Consider the following 21,424-nt stretch of genomic DNA (forward strand, 5'->3'; position numbering starts at 1 on the left):
CCAGAGGAGGCCCCCAAGATGGCTGGAGAAACAGAGCACCTCTCCTACAAGGAAGGGCTGAGAGAACTGGGGATGTTCAGCCTGGAAAAGAGGAGGCTTCTGGGTTACCCAAGTGTGGCCTTTAGTACCTGAAGGGAACTTACAGGTAAGATGGGGCAAGACTATTTACAAGGGCATTTAGAAACAGGACAAGGGGGAATGGGTTTATATTGAAAGAGGGTACGTTTAGATCTGATACTAGGAAAAAGATCTTGTCTGTGAGGGTGGTGAGACACCGGAACAGGTTGCACAGGGAAGTTGTGGATGCCCGATGCCAGCACAAGGAGAAATAAGGAAGAGAGAAAGGATAAATTTTTTACTTTATATAAGATTTTCTAAAATTTCTGATTTAATAAATATGCATCAGACTGCCCACAGGAGAGTTCAATCATGACTGCCAAGTCAACATGTCATGTAAGGCTGCCATGACACATTTCATGAGGATCACCCAGCTGGACTCCAGCAGGACAGTTACAGTTTACCAGGACTCTTGCTGGCACAGCAAATGAAACATACTTTTTAACCTTATGAATTTTCCTTGCACTTTTCCACACTCAGGATAGGTCAGCTCCCTATCTTCTCCATTCCCTCATTGCATATTTCTCAATAAAATTTGGCAGAAAGAGGCAAAGCCTCCACTTTGCAACCACCCATATATTTTGCTGACAGTATGAGATCGTTAGATTGCTACAACAGTCGGGAGCCCACTGAAACAAAACTATCCACAGTCCAAAACATAAAAAAACCAAAATCAAACCAATACACAGCCTCTGATTAAAAACAGCCTTTTTAATCAGCCAGGATGATTACTACTATTTCTTCTAGATTAAGTATAGCATGGCCACTGCAGGTGAAACTATATTGGTAGTTAAGTGACCCGTCACAAGAAAGACAGCAGGTAGAAGAGATGAACCAAATCAGTGTTTCATATTGGTTCAAATACAAATTGAAATTGCAGGGAGACCTCACTGAATGCTATTAACATTTCTAAAATCAATATAACATGAAGCTACCAGTGGAATATGTAAATCCTAAACATAGCACGCTTTATTTCTCTAAGAAACTTCCAGGAAGATTACTCTTTCAGGCTGTGAAATTGCCTTAGTATTCCCAAGATGCAAAATGTAAAAGGAAAACATCTTCTCTGAGCACGTATATTTTGCTGCAGAAAGTTTTTGGTCTTCGAGATATTCACATCCTACAAAAAATATAATTAACTATACCAAAGAAATGAGAAGAAAATGTTTTTCAAACCATGAGGTGATGTCAAGTTGTAAGCCAGGAGGAGAAAACTGCCTCAATTTTTTACAATTTCTCTCCAGTCCAGTTGTAAAGCCCTTTTATTAAACAAGAATCAACTACCACAAATAGTCCCTCACAGAAACTTCATAACATGAACTGGATATTGGCAATTTCTAGAGACCATGTATCTGAAGTTCACTGCAGGACAATTGTCCTAAAGGGTACCTTCAATCCTATGTCCAAAGTAAAGAAAAAATACCTGAAGTGATTGCTGTAATAAAATTATTCTAGATAATTGGGGCAAATTAAGTGTATTTGAAGAATGCGGATTTCTGATGCTAGTGCTAACATGTAAATGAATAAGGAATAATGAAGATGCAACTCAGGTAGTTTGTATTATATTTAAACAGTCAACATTTATGTGAAGCTATTTACCTAGGCATAACTGGTATAATTGCTTCTTATGGGAAACCATTCTTCTAAAAATGCAAAAGGGATTCTAACAGAAAGAGTAATTGAACATTGTAGGTTATATTTCATTGTGAGATATAGAAATATATTCATATATATATATGAATAACTTTAGCTTAAGGGAGTTGAAATATCTTCATTAACAAAGCCAGAATAATTTAATTTGCATTTCAGGTATAAAACATGTTTAATTATGCTTTATTAAGAAATCATTTTTCCCCTCCAAAATACCTCAATTTTAGAACATATTTCTGACTCTGAATCATAGTTCAAAGGGTGAAATTAACACTTTTCATAATTGGCTTTGTTAGTAGAAACACATCTGATAACCATTTGCTTTGCACAGAGCAGCTAAGAAATGTGGCAAGGGAGGCACAATATTTCTAAACAAAGTCTTCTGCCAAAAGCCAGGCAGAACTGGAAATCTTGTTTCACATTCACTATCAAATAAAACATGGTAGATGAATGATGTGAAAAATTTGTCTAAACTCCTTAATAACAATTAACTTCTCGCTAAACTTAGCAGTTAAAGATACTATGCCATTTTAGTTACAGTCTGAGAAAAAATTCATTGTAGAGTGTAAAATGCATTATAAATGAAAGAAAACTAGCGGCTCAGTAAAGCAGTGTGCAGACAGTTCTGGATGTTCAACTGGAGAAAAGCAGCAGAGAGGAAAAGAACAGAATGCTGCAAGGCAGAGTCCCTGAGGCAGTGCAGGATGCACATACTCCAGAGGTGGTGCTAGAGATGTGACAGGACAGGAGCACTGCTGCCCTGTTCTGTATGCTTCACCTAGCCAAAACCTATCTCAGCTCTTTCAAGAAAAATAGAAGTCAAGTTCTCTCATTTCACTGCTTTGGTGCTTGGACTTTCTTTAAGTATGCATGGCAAGTATGCATGGTTAGGTATTATTTCACGATATTAAATCTTAAAAGGTTGGAAGTTAATAAAGGGTATCATTTGAATACTTTGTCATTTTAAGTACAGAATTTAGTTAAAATACCAAACTCAAGGAGAACATCAGTAAAAATCTGATTGCATGACTCATAACAAAGATACAAATTATGAGGAAGCACTCAGCTGCAGATATTCCTTTTTCCCTTTTTTTTTTTTTAATCATAGGGACATTGAATATTTTTCTTTGAAAAATTATTTTATCACATTGCTCTTTTGTTCCTTCCAAGCATACTATAATCCTAACAAACAAGAGCACACACATGTGGTCCTCAACACAATATCATAAAACTCCTTTTCATTCATCCCAAATCTAGTACAGCCAGGTACATTAAGCCTGTGAAGTTGCCTGCAATGGATAGAATGCACTTTTGTAGTTTGATTTATTATTATGAGGCCATAAAGTTTTTAGTTCCATTAAAGAAAAATGACAAGAACATAAATATTATTTATGTTATATATTATAAATATATTATAAATATTATTTTGCTAATGCAATTACAGAATGAACACAGCACCTAACTCGCATCAAGAATTTGCTAAAGTCTGTGTAGATAAGAACTCCTCTAAACCCGAAACAAACAGAAATGTCATCCCTGTCCTCCTCTCATAGTAATTCCTCTGAAACACAATAAGTGTAGAGAAAACAAATGAAAATATTTCACATTTTCCAGGAGGACTCAAAAACCCAGTCTCTTTAATTCTTTTCATATCTGCTGCAAATTTCAGTTCATTGATATTTAGGGCAATAGTTAGGAAAACTACGTGCATATAGGTGGTTCAAGAGTAAAAACTCAACTCTCCCTCAAAATTTCTAAACAGATAATAATGAAAATTAGGTGAAGCATTTACATGTAAAGAAAAAAACTGAAATTAAATATATTTGTTTCTATTCAAAGATAAAAATATTTTAATTCAAAGATAAAAACATTTTAATTACCTTTTTACTTCTTTGGCATCACTTGCAATGAAGAATCCTAAGGTACCTTCTTGAATCTTGACGTGGTTTCCAGGATTGATTAATATACTGCTCAGTGAAACAAGAACAAAACCAACAAAACCATTAAGTTTACATTAATCTTAACGGAATCCTCCAAATTAGCTTTATTTGATTCTGTTATAGGGGACCCACTATTTAGGAAAGGCTGCAAGGAAATTTTAAGCCATTCTTCCTTGATATTTCCAATCAAATAAGAGTTTCACATGCTTTCTACAAAAACTTTAGTTTGAGACAGTCAAATGCCTCTGCCTATAATCACATCATCTAAGTGCTTACATCTGTTTTCTTATCTTTTTGCTTTAAATATAGACTACACAAAGTCCCCTCAGAAATGTGAAGTGTGAAGCTGAGCATTGCTGTTTGCTTGCTCTGTCATGCAAAGTGGTGACAAATTCACAATATGGTGAAAAGGAAAAAACTCTCAACTTCCACTCAATAACAACAAAAAATATCACTTATGAAACTAAATCCTTTGATGCAAATTTTTGCCAATTTCTAGTGAAATAGAAAGTTAATGGGACCCCTATCTGGACATATAATGTTATTGTTTAAAATAATAAATACACACATACACTCAAGGGGAATGGTACAAGACAACCAGTCACGACAGCTGAAAAAACATAAAATGAATAGAAAATTTTTAAAACACTGCTATGCAGCCATGAAAGAACAAAAATAACCCAACCACCATGACAGAAGAGCCTCAGCTAACTTTGACAAAGGAACTGGTATCAACAAGTGAGGTACTCCATATCTATGAAATATCTTTATTTTCATAATAATTTAACTCTAGGTAAGGTATTTTGCAAAGCATCAAGCCAAATATGAATATACAGATAGAGATAAATATAAACATAATCTCCAGTAAGTTTTAGTCATGTGTAATATATCTTAGCTTTTGACTCTCTAAAACTTAATATAGCTTTCCAAAAGTTTTCTCTTTCTCGTCTTTTATTGAAGTTCAGCTTTTCTAACTCAAAATGCAGTAATGATATGCATATGCAATTTAGATTAAATAAAGACTACCAGGAATTGAAACACTTGTCCATCTAGCAAAAATTGATTTTAGGGAAGTACATATATGCAAAAATAAATAAAGCACAATGCTGAACAGACATACATTACTAAAATTTGAAGGTCCAAAGTCTTTTATGCTATTGATAGAAGGGAAAATGGATCTCAGTACATCTCTTATTCAATATGTTATGCATTTTCTACACATTAGGAATAAATTAGTATGACAACATAATCTATCTGAAAGATTAATAATGTGCACATTTTTTGTGTAATTCCACATGCCTGCAATGCCCTATGACAAGAATATGCAGGCCACAAAATAAAGTGCTCATGAGTTCAGAAGTAAAATGTTGGTCATGAAGTCATATTTCAGCCCCCTTTTTGTAGACCTTACAATACAGTTCTTAATTTAATACCCACAAACTCCTTCCTTCTCACGATCTGAAACTTCATTCAGTGGTGTTTTACTGCCATTACTTCAGGCATGGCTTCCTGTAATTTATCTCTCTTTAAAATCAGCATCATATTTTTCTTGTGTGTTTTTCTGCAATGTTCATCAATACAGCAAGCAAAAGATTCACCTACACATCATTTCTTTGACAGGAAGAATGAAGATATAGTATTACCCCATTTTACAGAGGAGAGATTAAGTAACTATGAGATATGGTACTTATTAATTTGGGATGCCTACAGGCCAAATTTTTCTAAGTGTTTAGCATTGCATAGCTCCATATAGACTTTCTAGGAACTTCTGCTGTAAGAATGCTCAACATTTCCAAAAGCCCCGCCTCTGATTCCCAAAATAATGAATATACTTAATTAGAGGTCAGCTGTAGAAGGTTTGGTTTAAATTATTATCTCCTTCTCACACAGATAGCCTGTGTCAGAGGCTGGAACAGAAATTAAATCTCAAAGAAAGCATCTACCCAGATATCCTTCCCTTTCCTTCATTCACAGTTTCAAGCTTTGAAACAAATAAAAAGGAGAGGAGAACTACAGGAATTGGAAGGTATCATCACAGAAAGCAGGTTCATTTCCACAGCACACTTTACTAATATTTGCAAAAAATGAAATGTGATGGTATAAGTAACACCTGTATTACACACACAGATAAATGGGATGAAATAAAGTTACACAGGTAAGCTAGTATCATCCATCCATCATCGTCCATCCTCTAGTGTCATCTAGTATTTCTTAGTGAATTGGGCCTAATGGCTGCAGTTGCAATGAAAGCTTCTACCTAATGCAGTTTCAAAATGCATTTTCACAGGTTTAAGATGGAATAAAGCAGATAAAAGAAAAAATAAAAAGAAACAACTACATAATAATTTCTTCATATAAAATCAGTTATTCGGGTCAAAAACAGGTTGGCAAATTTATCTTTCCTGTACAATCTTTGGTCACGTGAACCCACAGAGTACTTACTAGCACTTGCAGAGTACTGTACTGGTCATCTTAGTCTCCACCTTTCCTCCTCCCTGCCTGCTAGTATGTAGTAACCTGCCATTACACTGAGAATTTACCTGCTAAACTCAAAAAATCTTCTACAGAGGCTAATCTCATGTATTTATTATACTGTTCCTTATAAAATATGTAAAATCTTGTAGGATAATTTGGATTGGCTCTTTTTCTTAGGTACAAATGGGTACTGCTCTATCTGAAAAATCTTTTAATTGCCTTGCTTGATTCTTACGTGACATAAGTGTTACAGCTTTTCAGTGAAAAAAGATGAACACATTTCTTTACATGGACCCAGGCTGTTTTTTTTTCCCCAATACAATTCTTGGATATAGATAAACCACACCAAAGAGGGAAAAAAATCCTACCCAAACATCAACAATCCAAACTCCACAAACTGAGGTAACCACTAGATCTATAAATGTTCACTTCTCATAATGACACTTAAAATTTGATGAAGTAATAAACAAACGAAGCAGTTCTTTTGAGATGCATGGAACATAGTCTTAGATTGGAAGTAACTGACTTAATTTAGGATGCAATGTATTGTGAGCGTGATTTTGTATCTCAAGGTTTTCTGAGACACATTAAATCAATTCACATGGATCAGTGTACAGACTTTATTTTTGTCAGATCTTATACTTCATTCACATATACAATGTATTTATAACCACAAAATAGAGAAGTGATCACAGTTAATGCAGTATGACCCCAGCAGCAAAATCTTCTGTTGGAAATGTAAATTAATTTGCCCCATCTCTGCTACTGGTTAAGAGTTACAGAAAAAGCTCAGAAAGCTTTGGGCTTATATACACACCAGAGCAAAATCATGAGCAATTTCTACTGAGTTGTATGGATATATTAAATATACTGCTTATTAAAGCTGCAACTGAATTATTTCTTATGATACCTGTCATGTTGTTAGCTGAAGTTATGCTTTGATAAGCACTCACTCTAATATATACAGCAAGGGAAATGTTTTGAACTAAAACAGAATATAGGGAACAAACAGCACAGAGAAAAACAAAACAGTCTTCTGAGTATTGCAAGAAAAATGCATCCATCAGTTATTTAGAGATGCATGTGGTTTTTTAATATGAAAATATGCATATCTATCCCCATAGTTGAGAATATAAGTACATGGTAAACTAGATAGGAGTTTTAAGAGAGACAGCTTCAGCTAGTGTCTCATTTTTATGTATCTCCAAGGCTACAAATGAAAAGGGAAAAAAGGACAAACTCAAGAGGTTTAATAGCAATATATATAGCTAATCCATATGCATTCTGTGCCACACATCAGAAAAATATTACTGAAAATGACACTGATTTTTCCAAACACATGTTTTTAACATAAAGCACAATTTGATTTTTTTATCTCCTAAATCAGCTCATGAAACCAAGCAAGGAAGGCCAAGAACTTTAGAACTTTAGAAACTTGTAAGATCTTGATCAAACTTTGTAATTTTATAACATTTCTAATTTAGGTTATCTCACAAAGTAGTCAAGTAATAGGAAGTTCAAAAACATGTAGTAATATCTTTAACAGTTACAATTCCAGAAATACATCCCTCAGGACAAAACCTTTTGTGACAGGGCTCACATGATTGCTTGCTCTTTCACATATGAATGTTTAGAACACATGGCAATTAAAGCCACATAAATTAAATATAATTTAATGTGTTCCATGGGAATGTAATGTACTTCATCACAATAAACTTAGAAGAATTCAGTTCCATTAATTTTTGATAATATTACAATTAGGAAGCCACTTGTGGAATAGAATATCCACTCTGGAAACCTGTGTTTTACACTTATGTGCAAAAGTTACCCAGTTTGCTAAAGAACATTCACTTGGTGACTAGATGTAGGACCATGCGCCTAAAAGCAATGAAAATGTCCCACACTGAAAATGTGGAAATCACCCTTGAATTCAGCTGGACTCTTAGGAATCACAGACTGAATCACAGAATAGTTTATGTTCAAAGAGACCTTTAAAAATCACCTAATTACAACTCTCATGTCATGGTCAGGGATAATTTTCACTAGAACAAATTGTTCAAAACCCCATCCAATCTGATACTGAACACTTAAAGCACAGGAAAGAATCATTATTATCTACACAGCTGAAAATGCGTTCCCAGACTGACAGAAATATTAGCAGGTGAAACACAAATGGAAATCAGTGCACATTTGAGATACACAGTTTCAAAAAAAAAAAAAAAAAAAAAAAAAAAAAAAAAAGTTCACAAATTCTAGACAAATGTTTATGGTTTTCTTTACATAGATTTTTCAATGAAAATTTCAGATTGGACATGATGACTTTTTCATACGACAGGGAGAACAGATATTGGTTCATGTTTCTCACTGTGTTAATTGTGCTCAACTTACTTACTGGACTGTATCTTTCTGATGTTTTAAGTATACATGCTACCTTCAATAAAATACAGATACATGAAAATATCTGTTCATCCATTCTTATCTACCTGAAAGTACTCCAGAACATGAGTGCTGTTCAATACCTTTCTTGGTAGTGCGTGGATGACTGACTGTACAAGACACCAATATTCTGACCTAGCTAAAGCATACCATATTATATCTTCCTTTAAAGCACTAAAAGTTAGCTAAGGTTTCCTTTACTAATTGTGTATCTTCTATGGTTTTTTGAATGCAAAAATACTTGATGGAGAGCCTAATAAATGGAGAATTGAACTATAAGACAATTTGTGAATTGACACTTTGGGGTAGGACTAATTCACTCCAGCTATTTATTTTTTACTAATTTCTGCTGCTAGGTGATTTTTGTCTCCTGCTTTTAAATATCACACATATTTCACTCAAATTATGTTTCTTGGTCTAAAGCACTATTATAGTTATAGAAAGCTGATATCTTTTCATATTACAAGAATATTTGAAACTTTACTTCTAATAATTTATTAGCATACAAAAGATTTCAATAGGACATGAAAAATGTTTCCTGTCACTTTCTAGAATATTCAGCCATCTTCTAGGTGAACTATATGGAAAAAACAACCAGTCAGTGTCAGAGTCTGAACTATCATTATGCAGTATGTATTTACTGGTAGGCCACTTGTTAAGTGGCATGGCTCCACAATTTGCTTTGCATATCTTGAAACTGAGGAGGTGTCCACTACTGCTAAAATTGTGAATGGATGGGACTTTGAACTCTTAATCTAGATATAGTAGTGTAGTAGCTGACTCTCGGATCTGTCATCTTTATAACTGTCAACCTTCTCTGAGAAAAACAAAAGAGGGATCTTAGTAATATGGAACAGTGTGGTGAAAGTCTTTAAACTGACAGTCTTTGAGCTGACAAGGGCACGTGGAGATGCCCAACAAGTACAGCACAGCAAATATTCAAGGGTAATGATATTTTAGCAGCACTACAAGAAGACTAAAAACTGAAAGCACAGATAAGGTCAACCAATAGAGACAAAGACCAGGAGAGGCATTTTAAGGATTTTCCTTATCCATGCCTCTGTTATGTACTATTCCTGTTTGGTTTTACTTTCAACTCTACATTTTAGACAGCATTGAAGGTGGGATTCATCTCATCTATTTTAAGATCGAATTCTAATTCAAGAACTGTCTAATTCTTGAACTGCATTCAAGAACTCTCTCTCTCTTCCCTTGCAATTATGGACTAAGTCTGGATAACTAACAGGAGATTAGGCATTTAACATTTTGATTGACAAAGTCAGGTGTAATGCAACCCATTATCAGAGACCAATTGAACAGTTTACCCCTGCATCAAGAAAACTTATCTGATTTAGTAACCCTACTTCTTTTTTGGTTTGTTTGCTTTCAGCAGTATGGCTGTGTGACTGCTATCACCCTATTCTAAAGAAAAAGAAAGAACAATTGTTGAAATAAATGAAACATGAACACCAAAACTTTGACTAAACGAATGGCAAAAGCTGTAACAATTCTGTTTTAAATCTTGTGGTAGATGTACTGTACCATTCCCCATGCAACTCAAACAGTAGCAATATCATCTAGTAATCAGGAAGATATAATATTGTTTAAGTACTATGAATACATTATCTTAAACAAAATTATGTGGTATTATTTACTATCTCTACCATACTTTTAAACAAAACCAGTTATTATTCTTGATTGTTTCATGCTATGCCCAGATAAAATGTACCACTATTAGCATAATGGCCTTTTAAAACACACAATGTCATTCATCCAACTATAGAAGTAGTTGGAAATAATATTTTTTGTTTTAGGGTATGTTTTGAAGTAGAGTGTGAGTGTAAATGCACAAATCTCATAGTGGGAGTTGTGCACATACCAGTTTTCACACTAATTGTAACTCATAAGTATTGCTTCTTTCTTCTGGGCTCTATCACTGACATTAATTCATAATGCTCCATATTGCTCTATACAGCAAAATCTAGTAAGACACTGAAAAGAATACAAGGCAAAAGACACAGTGCACATTACATGCTACAGTATATTACTACAAGCATATAAAAGGTTGCTCCCAGGACTTAAATTTTTTACAACAGCACCTAAGTCTTGGTCTACAGGATGTGCATGAGGTATTTTATTTGGGCATACTCCAAACTAGTTCAATAGTGATGGTGAACTCAATACACTTGAAAACAATTAAATTATTCCTTCTGGTTCCAGAAGTGATTCATTATCAGAACAATGAGGCAGAACAATATACTTTATTCTGGGAGCAAGCAACTTCACTTGGTACAACACTTCTTCATATTGCTCATCATGCCAGCATTAACATGCCTTCACCACAAGATAAGATATACTTAAAAGCAAGAAGCAAAGTAGAGGTGCAACAGCTGCAGATCCTTGGAGATGCTAAGTGTTGCAGTAACTTCTCTGCAGTTGGATCATATCAATAATGCCAAACTGACAGGAAGCCACCTCTCTTATCACACATCTACTCAGAAACTATAGGAAAATAAGACTAAAACTTAAATACATATAACACATACAACATACACAACAGAACAGACATGGAAAATAGAGCTTGAAGAGTATAATGAAGACGGAAATTGAAATGTTTGGACAATGACAGCAGGTCTCCAAAGACCATCACTGACAGTCAGACAAACTGTTATAAGCAATTAGGGAAAAAAAAATCTGTCAGGGGAAGAGAGATGAGAAGAGACGAGAATATGGAAGAGCATGCCTTATTTACTTCATCCAAACCAACAGCAGCATGATAGAATGTAGACTAGACTCACAGCATGGTACACCAAAGAAAATGCAAAACATGCCATCTCAAAAAAAACTCCAAAGCTGAGAAAAAAATACATTCAGTAACTTCTTCATAAATGAGTTAATAAATGTCATTAAAATGAATGTGACATATAATACGAACTATCCATGGCACTTTCACTGGAACAGTACAAAAACTTTAATGAGTACTGTATTATGAGTAACTGGACTCAAAACAGGACCAGAAATGCAAAGAATCAGGTATTTGGTTACTGTTAATGGAAAATGAGACTGCAAGAGAACATGAACTACTGTATTTTAAGACGTGTTTTGAAGGAAGATTCTGGGGAAAGAAGGACATCAATGAAGGTGTGAATATGAAAACAACATGGCAGCACAAGGGCTGGTAAAGACGAAATATACATCGTCATGATACAGTCAAAATGAGGACAGGAGATATTAACAGTAAAATCTGCTTTTCAAATGCAACAATCTGATACATCAATGACTCCACAAATGGGGGAAAAAAGCCTAAAAAGCGAATTCTGTTTTATTTTGTACTTCCTGCAAAGAAGTTAGTGCGTGAGTCACAAGAAACACTGGAGAGACAAAATGCTGTTCTCTCTCTCCTCTTTGAGATTGGGGGCTCATATATAAATATATACACAGATATATATATACACACACACATAAGTAGATGAATATATATAGGTATATATGTGTGTGTATATACAGAGAAAGATAGACAAAGATGTTATCTTCCTGTGTTCTTGGCAAGGAATTAGTCCTGAAGTTAGAAGGAGTGAAGGTAGGATTGAGGTTGGAAGGAAAGGTAACGAAGAGGGCATACCGCTTTCGGCTTCTGCAAACGACAAGAAAAAAATTGCAAATCAAACACTTTGATAAGAAATCAACTGACACCAAAGCAAAAGCAAAAAAACCCTTTATTTAAAAGTCTTCAAGGCTTAAAGGTTTTTCTGCTGAGAATGAGAACAAATATATGGATAGACAAAGAGAAAATTTTAACAAGCAGAGTATAAATGGGGAACAAGGAGGGAAGAATCCTGGTTAGGCTTTCCTTCTTGCTTAGCTATGTAGAATAAAAAGACAGGGGGTAAAGAAAGGCAGAAATCTCTCTAAAAGGGATTTCAGATGAGGAGTTTGAATGTCTGAATTTTGAACTGTTATTTTTTGCTATATATTTAACATTGGGATATTTTCAGTTTCATGTTCTCCATGTTTCCTTTGCATTTTTCTACAAAAAAAGCAAAACCTCTCCAAATGAGCTAAGAGCGTTATTTCAGTGACAGTATTTGGCTTGTACCAGGGAGACAAAAAATAATTTAAGTGCTTCCTGTTCTTAATCATGGGTTATAATATTCCCAGAAAGCAATTAGAGATGAAGGAATGGTTAACTCATACCGTGAGTGGGAGTTACTAGAATTCAGACTTTAGTAGCTGGTCAGAAACACTCTAAATTGAGTTTTGTAAATTTAGAGATTTCTTCAATAGCTGAGAAATAATTTATTATTATTATAAAAATTTATTGTTATTTATTATCAAATAGACAAATGCAAAGGTTAAAAGAAATCTAATAATGGGGTTTTTTAATGAATCTTTAAGATACCTTGATGAGAAGCAGTTGTGTAAAACAATAAACATACTCTAGATACTCTATCCATGATATGAAGACTAATATGCATTTATCATATTTGTAACTATATTACTTATATTTAGGCTTGAATATCGGCTTTTAAGCAATCCTGTAAAATCATAATTGTTATTAATTACCTACCTAAACTGACAAAACTTGTTATCAAGGCATGCTTTCTGTTTTGTGTAGCTTTATTAGTAGTCAGGAAAAAAGAAGAAAAAAAATGCAGGCAGGAAGCTCAGCTGCCACTAAGATGTACAGCAATATTAGCTTGGGTAGAGTTCTGATAATTTTTAATTACTATTGATTTCAAATCCACTACAGTAGAGTTAGCATAATTTGACTGCAAATCAGAAAGATTTAGAAAACTAGAATCCAGGAGGCTGCCTGGACAGAAAAAAAAAAAAAATAGCAGAGGTAAATTACTATTTATGCCATTCTACATCTAATGAAGATATTAACAGTCAAATAAAAGTCTGCCATTTAATAGGATGGGACTAGTATTTATCCTTAAGACTGACTTGAAAATTTAAAGAGGGGCTTAGGAAATTTAGAATGCCCTTACATTACTACTGCTTAGAGCTCCATACACCCCTGAATGTTATTCTCTGCTTTAGCTCTGAGTGCAAAGGCAAATGAAACTAATCTTAACAGAAACTCCCTGTGTAAGTAACAAATCTGACATATAATTTCATGATATAGACATTTTATTATGACTAGTAACAAAAATTAAACAGTTGGAAGTAAGATCTTCTTATCCTTTAAGTAGAAAGAATGCTTTGAGAATTTCTCCTGCTTAAAATACTGTTTTGAGACCTCTCGCAGCAATGGCAGGAAGTATCAGAACTTAATGAAAGGTGCCATCTACATAATGTTCTAAATTTTTAGTTATATTTAACACTGTTTCTCTAAACTTTAAATGATATAAAACTTCTTCTGTCGTAGTTCTATAAAACATGAATGCAAAGTATAATTATAAAATAAATCACCATGTATCTACGTTTCGTCACTGTCATTATTTTCGTCACTCTCATTATATTGAAAAATATCCAGTTCTCATTTCACCTTTATGAAGAATTACAAGGAAAAAATTTGGATTTGAGCAGAATAAAATATTTCCAATGTCAGCATCAACAAACATAATTGACAAATGACAAATTTATATTGTTCAAAAAGAGACTGTGCTTCTAAACTATGTTATTCTAACTTTTATTTTAATTCTGCACCTTTTCATTTAATAAGATGCATGGAAATGCAAGTATACTTAGGAGGTGAGAAACAGAAGTTTTGTTGCATTACCCTTCTGATTTGACTAAAGGATTAGAAAACCACAAATATCTAGTTAACATATTTGACTTGAAGAGCACAGGAACAAGTGGAACAGTAAAGATATGCTGCAGGTGGCTCTGTGATTGATCAAACAGTGACTATAAAATTATCACTGGTTAAGAAAATGAGCAGATATTACTGTGGATCAGGGTTATAAGAAAATGTGACTATCTACCCTATATGCCCTCCTCTTGCTACATGCATATTCAACAAATCCAGCTGTTAATATCTCTTTGCTAGTCCAGCAATTCTAGGCTCTTTTTTCCCCTACTATAATAATTATTTCAAACTGTTACCTGTGTGGCTTTAAGTAAGAAATATATGATTGTATCACACTGTTTTACTTTTTGTGGGATCCTCTGCATCACCTTTTGATTAAGAACTCAATCCAACTCCCACTGAAGTTAATGTAAAGAATGATATGGAAGCCAAGAAAAATCTGTTATTACTGCAAAAGACTGCAATATTAGCAATTATGTAAGTAAATGACAACTGAAGTAATGGCAATATAAAGTTGGCCAATAATTGTTAGGAGAAAAACAGAAACCAAATATTTATTAATATTGAAGACACAAAATCTGGTAAATTGTTCCACTGCTGTTACTATAATATTTTTCCTTTTTCTAGCAAGAGATGAAATTGTTCATAGACAGAAGAATAGATTGTTTGCTTCACATTAGCTAATGCAGAATGAGGTCTTTCAGTGGAAAAGTAATTTAAGAGTCCAAAGGAGCTAAATACAGCATAAAAAATCTGATAGCAAAAAAAAAGGATTTCTTAATCAGCAATAGTGTGAACAAAAATGATATCCAATAGTACGCACACCACTTCACATTTAATTTTACAACATATGGAAGAATCCAGCAAAATCAACTATAGGGCATGGAAATACTCATAAATAGTTGTAGCACTGCTTTTTCCATGTCAAATGTCTAACACAGGTTTTATAGATTCATTTAATAAAGAAAAATTATGGAAGTTAATACTGAGTATTAAACTTTCAAAACCCCAGAAAATGTAGAATGAGTTCAATTGATAGAATTGGTTCCCCTGTGAGAAGAGGAAATTTTCCTCAAAAGTGCCCTTTGGCCACAAAAAGGTAATTAGTGGCCAAAAAGAAGATGAAGTAGTATGCATCACTTCCAGTTTACTACAGCAGTACAAAACGTAATTTGGAAAGAGGAAAATCAAATTCCTCTCAAAGTCAGTATTGTCTTTTTTTTTTTATTATATGACACTCCACATGTTGCATAGAACACTTATAACATTTTTGTTACATAAAAATGAATATTGTTTAAAGCACTAATGGACAAGTTGATGGAAGATTGACTCAAATGTTCAATCATATTTCTATGAACCTTTGCACAAAAACAAAAATGCAAGAAACACTTCCCATCTGTGAATCTGTACTAAAAATATTATTTTTTTCTTTTTGGTTGACAAAAAAAACAGCAAATTGGTCATTTCAAGGCTAAACTAATATTTTCCAGTTTCATGATGTTATTCATGTTATTATTTGTCAGAACAGATACCATTTAAATATTATGTTTACCCTATATTTGTTTATGCTGTATTGTATCTGAATTGGTTCTCCCAAACTAATTTAAATGAAATTTTTATTTTGAAAATACACATAGCTATAATGAATTTTGATATCACTTCTGTTTTCAGTAGTTTAATTTGGACCTCTGATTAAAAGTGATATGCTATAAATACAAAAATTGTAAGCTTTTCCATAAGTAAAATTAGTCCTGGAGATGAGACATATGCACTACCTCACTTTTTACTAAACATTCTGACTTGGGTTAATTTTAGGGAGGAAAAGGGCAGAAATCCTTTCAGTCCTATGTGAAATGCTGCAATGCGATGGCATGCTAATTACATTCTGAAATGTTTCAAAGAATTGCTATGTTCATTCTGAAAAAAAAAGCAGGCAAAATTATTGACAGTGCATTGGAGAACTTCCAAAGTCGGTGGCACAGCACGTACCTGCTTTCGCGCTTCTCCGACTTGTATTCTATGGCTATCATTAAGAGCTTCAGTTTCGCAAACACCAGTCTGCAGGAAGAGAAGAGGCCAGGAGTCAGTCCCTCTTCACAGCCAACATCACATATGGACAGGTGGCTGCTCCCACCGCTAGCTCGAGTGTCAATGCAGAGATATGCTGGCCTCATTAGGAAAATTTTGGGGTAGAGAGTGGTAGGCCTAGAACCTGGGTGAAGGTTAGCCTTACGTTACTAAATATTAGAAGGCTCTGAACTATGGGAGACAGATTGGTTAGTTTATCTTCAATCAACATCATCCACACCTGGTCCAGCAATATCCAAGGGCACAGAATGTTAGGAACTACACTCATGTATTGAAAATATACTGGTTGGAATATGTTCACACAGTACACACATGTGGAGTTATAAACAGAACTTGCAGACTGATATTAACTTCTGTTTCTGTCTAATTCTTCACCCTAGTGTTGACATCAAAAGCTTGAAATTCTTCAGCAATACTGAGTGTCCCATCCTCACTGTCTCTGCACACTCTTTGTTATCCAGACTGCATGGTAGCCTATTTACATTCCTAGACTTGCATTTATGACAAATAACCTAAGGAAGCAGAACATTTCATTTAGTTTCAGACTTTTAAAATGTCATTGACTGCATGAATTTTAAAAGCTACACTACAAAACCTGTTCTCAAAGTCTGTATATTTCATGGGTAGCTGAATACACTAAGACTATCCACCGATTCAATTTCCCCTTCACAAACCAATGCAATGGACGTTTTGCTGTCCTTGTCCTTTGGTTCTTCTGGAAATCGAGCAGTCAATTATTACAGTAATGAGAATACCTATGCACTAAACTCATTAATTAAAGTGCTTGAGGAGAGCTCCAAAATTTAGACATGTTTCTAATCTCAATAAGCAACCCTTTCTTTATTGATTATTTTATCTTCATTCTACCAGCACAGATAAATGAATGTCAGCTTTATGTCAAATACAGTCTCAGTCACATCTTCCTACAAACTGATATAGACTTGACACATTTGAAAATGGTTTGGTGTGGAGATTTAATTTTTATTACTGTAGCTAGAGTTAACAGCACAAACTACCATTCATTCTGAATGTAATATACTTTTCTGAATTATGTGATTTCCTATTTCAAGAAATCCACACAAACTTTTGTCCCTATAGTAAAAAACTTCTTCTCTCAGTAAACTCAACAGAGATTGGCTGACATGGAGAAGAATGGATTGAGAACCCCTTAACTTTACCAGCAAATTGAAGACTGGGCTCTGTCATAGCTACATCCCTATGTAGACAATGTAGACAATTTCTAAATGGATAATATTTGTCTAACAGTTGCTTCTCTCTCATTCTAATGCCATGCTTTTGCTCCTGTAAAAATTGGGAAAGGTGGGGAAGTTAGAGGAGTAGAAGTATACTCATCCTCCTTTACATAAGAGATTGTATTTTACTTCTCCATCTATATCCTCCTCTAAGAATGGAGTCTTCAGAAGTTTTCCTATGTTTACTAGTTTGACACCAAGCTCATCCAAGCAGGGTCTGTCTCTTTTTAAGCATTTGCACAGTCCCTAGCAAATAGTGTCCACAGCCAGTACGACTGGAATGAAGAGCAAGGCCAAGCAAAAGGAAATATGAGTGTGCTAACTAACCTGATTATCTGGACAGAGTACGTATTATACAAACCTTATGCATACAAATCTCTCATTCACAGACTCATTCTAGGCTAAGCAGTTTTCAGTCTCCAGAAATGAAGCTGTCACATGGCTTACACTATGGTTATGTACTATGTGCTTCTTTCTCATAACTGAACAGACATATCTTTTCTCTGACATATTTCACTTGCTGCAAATGGTTTGAAACCTTTTCTACAGAGCTCTGAGTGCCACACTGCTTACATGACTCCATGACATCTATTTACATTAATGAATAGTTTCCTTGGAATGGAACACAAGCCAAGATGGTCATGTTGACCACCACTATTCAAAGAATGGGAATCATTAGAAAAATAACAGGCTAGTGCTTGTGAGTAAATAACTCAATTTAAAAAGATTGCTGATTAGTTTGTTCAAGATCAAAAATATTTATGCTTTCATTTACAATCACTTAATTACAAATCTTTCCTGAAACCAGGCATTACAATATTTCAGATACTTCCATGCAGTGATTGCTTTAATGGTTATTTTATTAGACACCATCTGATGTAGCAACATTAGGACTTTAGTAGACTGAAATGGTCTCGTGTAAAAAAAAAAAAATTAGATTTCTCTTACAAGAAGGTAAATATTTCTGTATATTAAATGTATTTCTACTTACTCACAAACTGCAGGGAAGGACAAACCCACAAAGGCACTAGACAGATATTCTGTATACATTTCATTTGCAACTCCTTCCAGGTAGTATTTCTGCCACGTATCCTCCTCAATCTAAAACCAAAGAAACAGATGCAGAGTTCTGAGTAAAAATCAGAGCTTTCTTTGAAACTTACAAACAACTGCTTAAACATGAAACAGATTTTAACACATAAGTCAGTACACAGTTATGGCAATTAACATCGCTTATTTTTAAAAGATTTTCTAGAAAGTTGAGGAAAAAAAACTCAAAACAGAGTCCCTGTAGTAAGTAAATCAAGTATCATATGCAAAAATAATTCTTGTCAATCACACTGACCATAGGATGAAATAAAGTTGTAAAGAGCATGAGGAAAAAAAGTTTCCCAATTTTCTCTTTTTAAAATAGTAGAATCACAGAATGTTAAGGGTTGGAAAGGACCTTAAAGATCACCTTCCTGCCATGGGAAGGACAGCTCTCACTAGACCAGGTTGCTTAAGGCCTTATCCAACCTGGCCTTGAACACCGCCCAAACTGGGGCATCCACAACCTCCCTGGGCAACCTATTCCAGTGTTTAACTGCTCTCACAGTAAAGAATTTCTTCCAAATATTTAGCCTAAATTTCTCCTCAGGTTTTACCTACCACTTCTTGTCCTATCACTACAGTTTGTAACAAATAATCCCCCTCTGGCTTCTCTGCAGCCCACTTCAGATACTGGAAGATTTCTACAAGGTCTCCACACAACCTTCTCTTCTCCAGGCTGAACAGCCTATACCTCAGGGGATGTATAGGATATCAGGAAAAGGTTCTTCACCAGAGGGTGGCTGGGCACTGGAACAGCTCCCCGGGGCAGAGGTCACAGCACCAGCCTGACAGAGCTCGAGCAGTGTTTGGACAATGCTCTCAGGCACATGGTGTCACTCTTGGGGATGTCCTGAGCAGGATCAGGAGTTGGACTCAATGATCCTTGTCAGTCCCTTCAAACTCAAGATATTCTGTGATTCTATGATTCTCTTGTACCAAAAAATTTCAGGTTTTCAAATTTCAGTATTCCAGAGCTATTTTGACAGGACTTCATATAGTATTTTAGAAAAGATTGCATTTTTATTCCACAGGCTGATTATTAATTTGGGATTCATCAAGCTTTTTCTCATGTTAAACTAGCCAAAAGGCACTCTTTCAAAAAAAAATGCTCCAAAGAACAGGCGGATGGAAACTTGTTAAGAAACCTGGTGAAATGTAAGTTTAAATGATTTTTTCCTCTTGTTTTTTTTTTTTTTTCTTTGGTTTTTTTTTTTTTTTTGTGAGGTTTAGGGGGTTTTTTTATTATTATTTGTTTGGGTTTTGCCTTGTTTGTTTGTTTTTGGTTGGTTTTTTTTGTTGTTGTTTTATTCCCTCCTCCTGTTGACATGCTGCCAAGAAATAAGTTACTTTAGTTCTGGAGATGTAAATGACTGAAAGAATAAATTGCAATATGGAGATGTTCCAAATCATATACAGCCTGACAAGTGGGCTGCAAACAATCAGGAGAAATTTCTTCCACAGTAATTGTTTCACCATTCAGAGGCCATGTGGGATGGTAAAAGGGATTTGCATTGTGTTTTTTTTTATTCCCCACCACACACAGAGAAGCCATATCACATTTTTTATAACCCTTTTATTTATAGGAAGCTTGCAAATGTTGCTGATCAGCAGCTCTATATACAGAAGAGAGATAAAGTGCAGGCTTGGTAAAAAACTAAGAGTAATGATAGCAAGGGCATGTTTGTAAATTTTGGTCTATTTTGTGGCTTTTCTTACATTGACACCACCTGGGGTTGGAAAAAAATATACAAATACATTATGTATCTCCCTTTCTATTTTCCTCCCTTGCTTTCTTTTCTTTAGGCAGATGGTTTTGATTTGGAGGAAAGAATTCCAGATCAGCCTATAGCTAAATATTCACCCTTAGTCAAGGACCAAGAAAGGACTGGAAAAAACCAAACATTCCCAAAGCAATGAGCAAGCACCATAGATAACAGTTAGTGTTACATTAAACTTCATTAGGTGACTGAAGTGTTTAGGACATGATCTGTTAGGATACCACAAAATGTTGATTATAGAATTTAAAGAATTGCTGATATTTGGGATGCTATAAAATATTATTATAAGATGATTGTAACAGTCGACTAAACGTGATCTTTCTGTTTTTTTCTGAACCATGATATTTTCCCAGTGATTTCAAAGAGACAGATGGTCACCTGCCTGGTATCTTTTGTGAGAAAAAATATTTTAGGAGTCATTATGCTCTTCAGTACTTTAAGCCTTTATGATGATATTTTAAAGTTTAGGTAACTAATGGAACCGATCCAGAATGGGCCATACTACCAAAACAACTTCTATCTGTATCTTCCTGATTCCTCTCTAGTACTGCATACATTATTATGTCTCCCTAAGTCATACTGCAATTCTGTCTCCTGATAGTCATAAAACAAATTAGCCACTGCTTCAATAGCCTATATGAAGAATAGCTGGAAAATTACATAGTGCAATCCAAGAGAAGAAATGTAATTTTCATCTGAATCTTTCTTTAAGTCATGATACTCCTCTGCTCTCCTCTATCTTATATATAGATATATATATACATTGTTACCAGCAAATATATTTACATAATACAATCAATTTCTAGTGAGACATGGTGACAGAGATATGAAAAAGTGGTG

General features: G+C 34.5%; 1 protein-coding gene across 8 annotated transcripts in view; it reads right to left on the reverse strand.

The window, feature by feature from the left end:
• The window catches only part of KCNMA1 (potassium calcium-activated channel subfamily M alpha 1), a 426,357-nt gene that overhangs the window by 100,167 nt on the left and 304,766 nt on the right, over positions 1–21,424 (reverse strand). For all 8 annotated transcript variants that reach the window (XM_053983344.1, XM_053983342.1, XM_053983341.1 and 5 more), the window contains exons 15-17: positions 18,706–18,815; positions 16,363–16,431; positions 3,648–3,734 (exon numbers count right to left, since the gene is read on the reverse strand). In XM_053983344.1, coding sequence (XP_053839319.1) covers positions 3,648–3,734; positions 16,363–16,431; positions 18,706–18,815 — 266 coding nt within the window. The remainder of the gene's footprint in view (positions 1–3,647; positions 3,735–16,362; positions 16,432–18,705; positions 18,816–21,424) is intronic.

Source organism: Vidua macroura, chromosome 8 (assembly GCF_024509145.1).
Source record: "Vidua macroura isolate BioBank_ID:100142 chromosome 8, ASM2450914v1, whole genome shotgun sequence".
Lineage (NCBI taxonomy): Eukaryota > Metazoa > Chordata > Aves > Passeriformes > Viduidae > Vidua > Vidua macroura.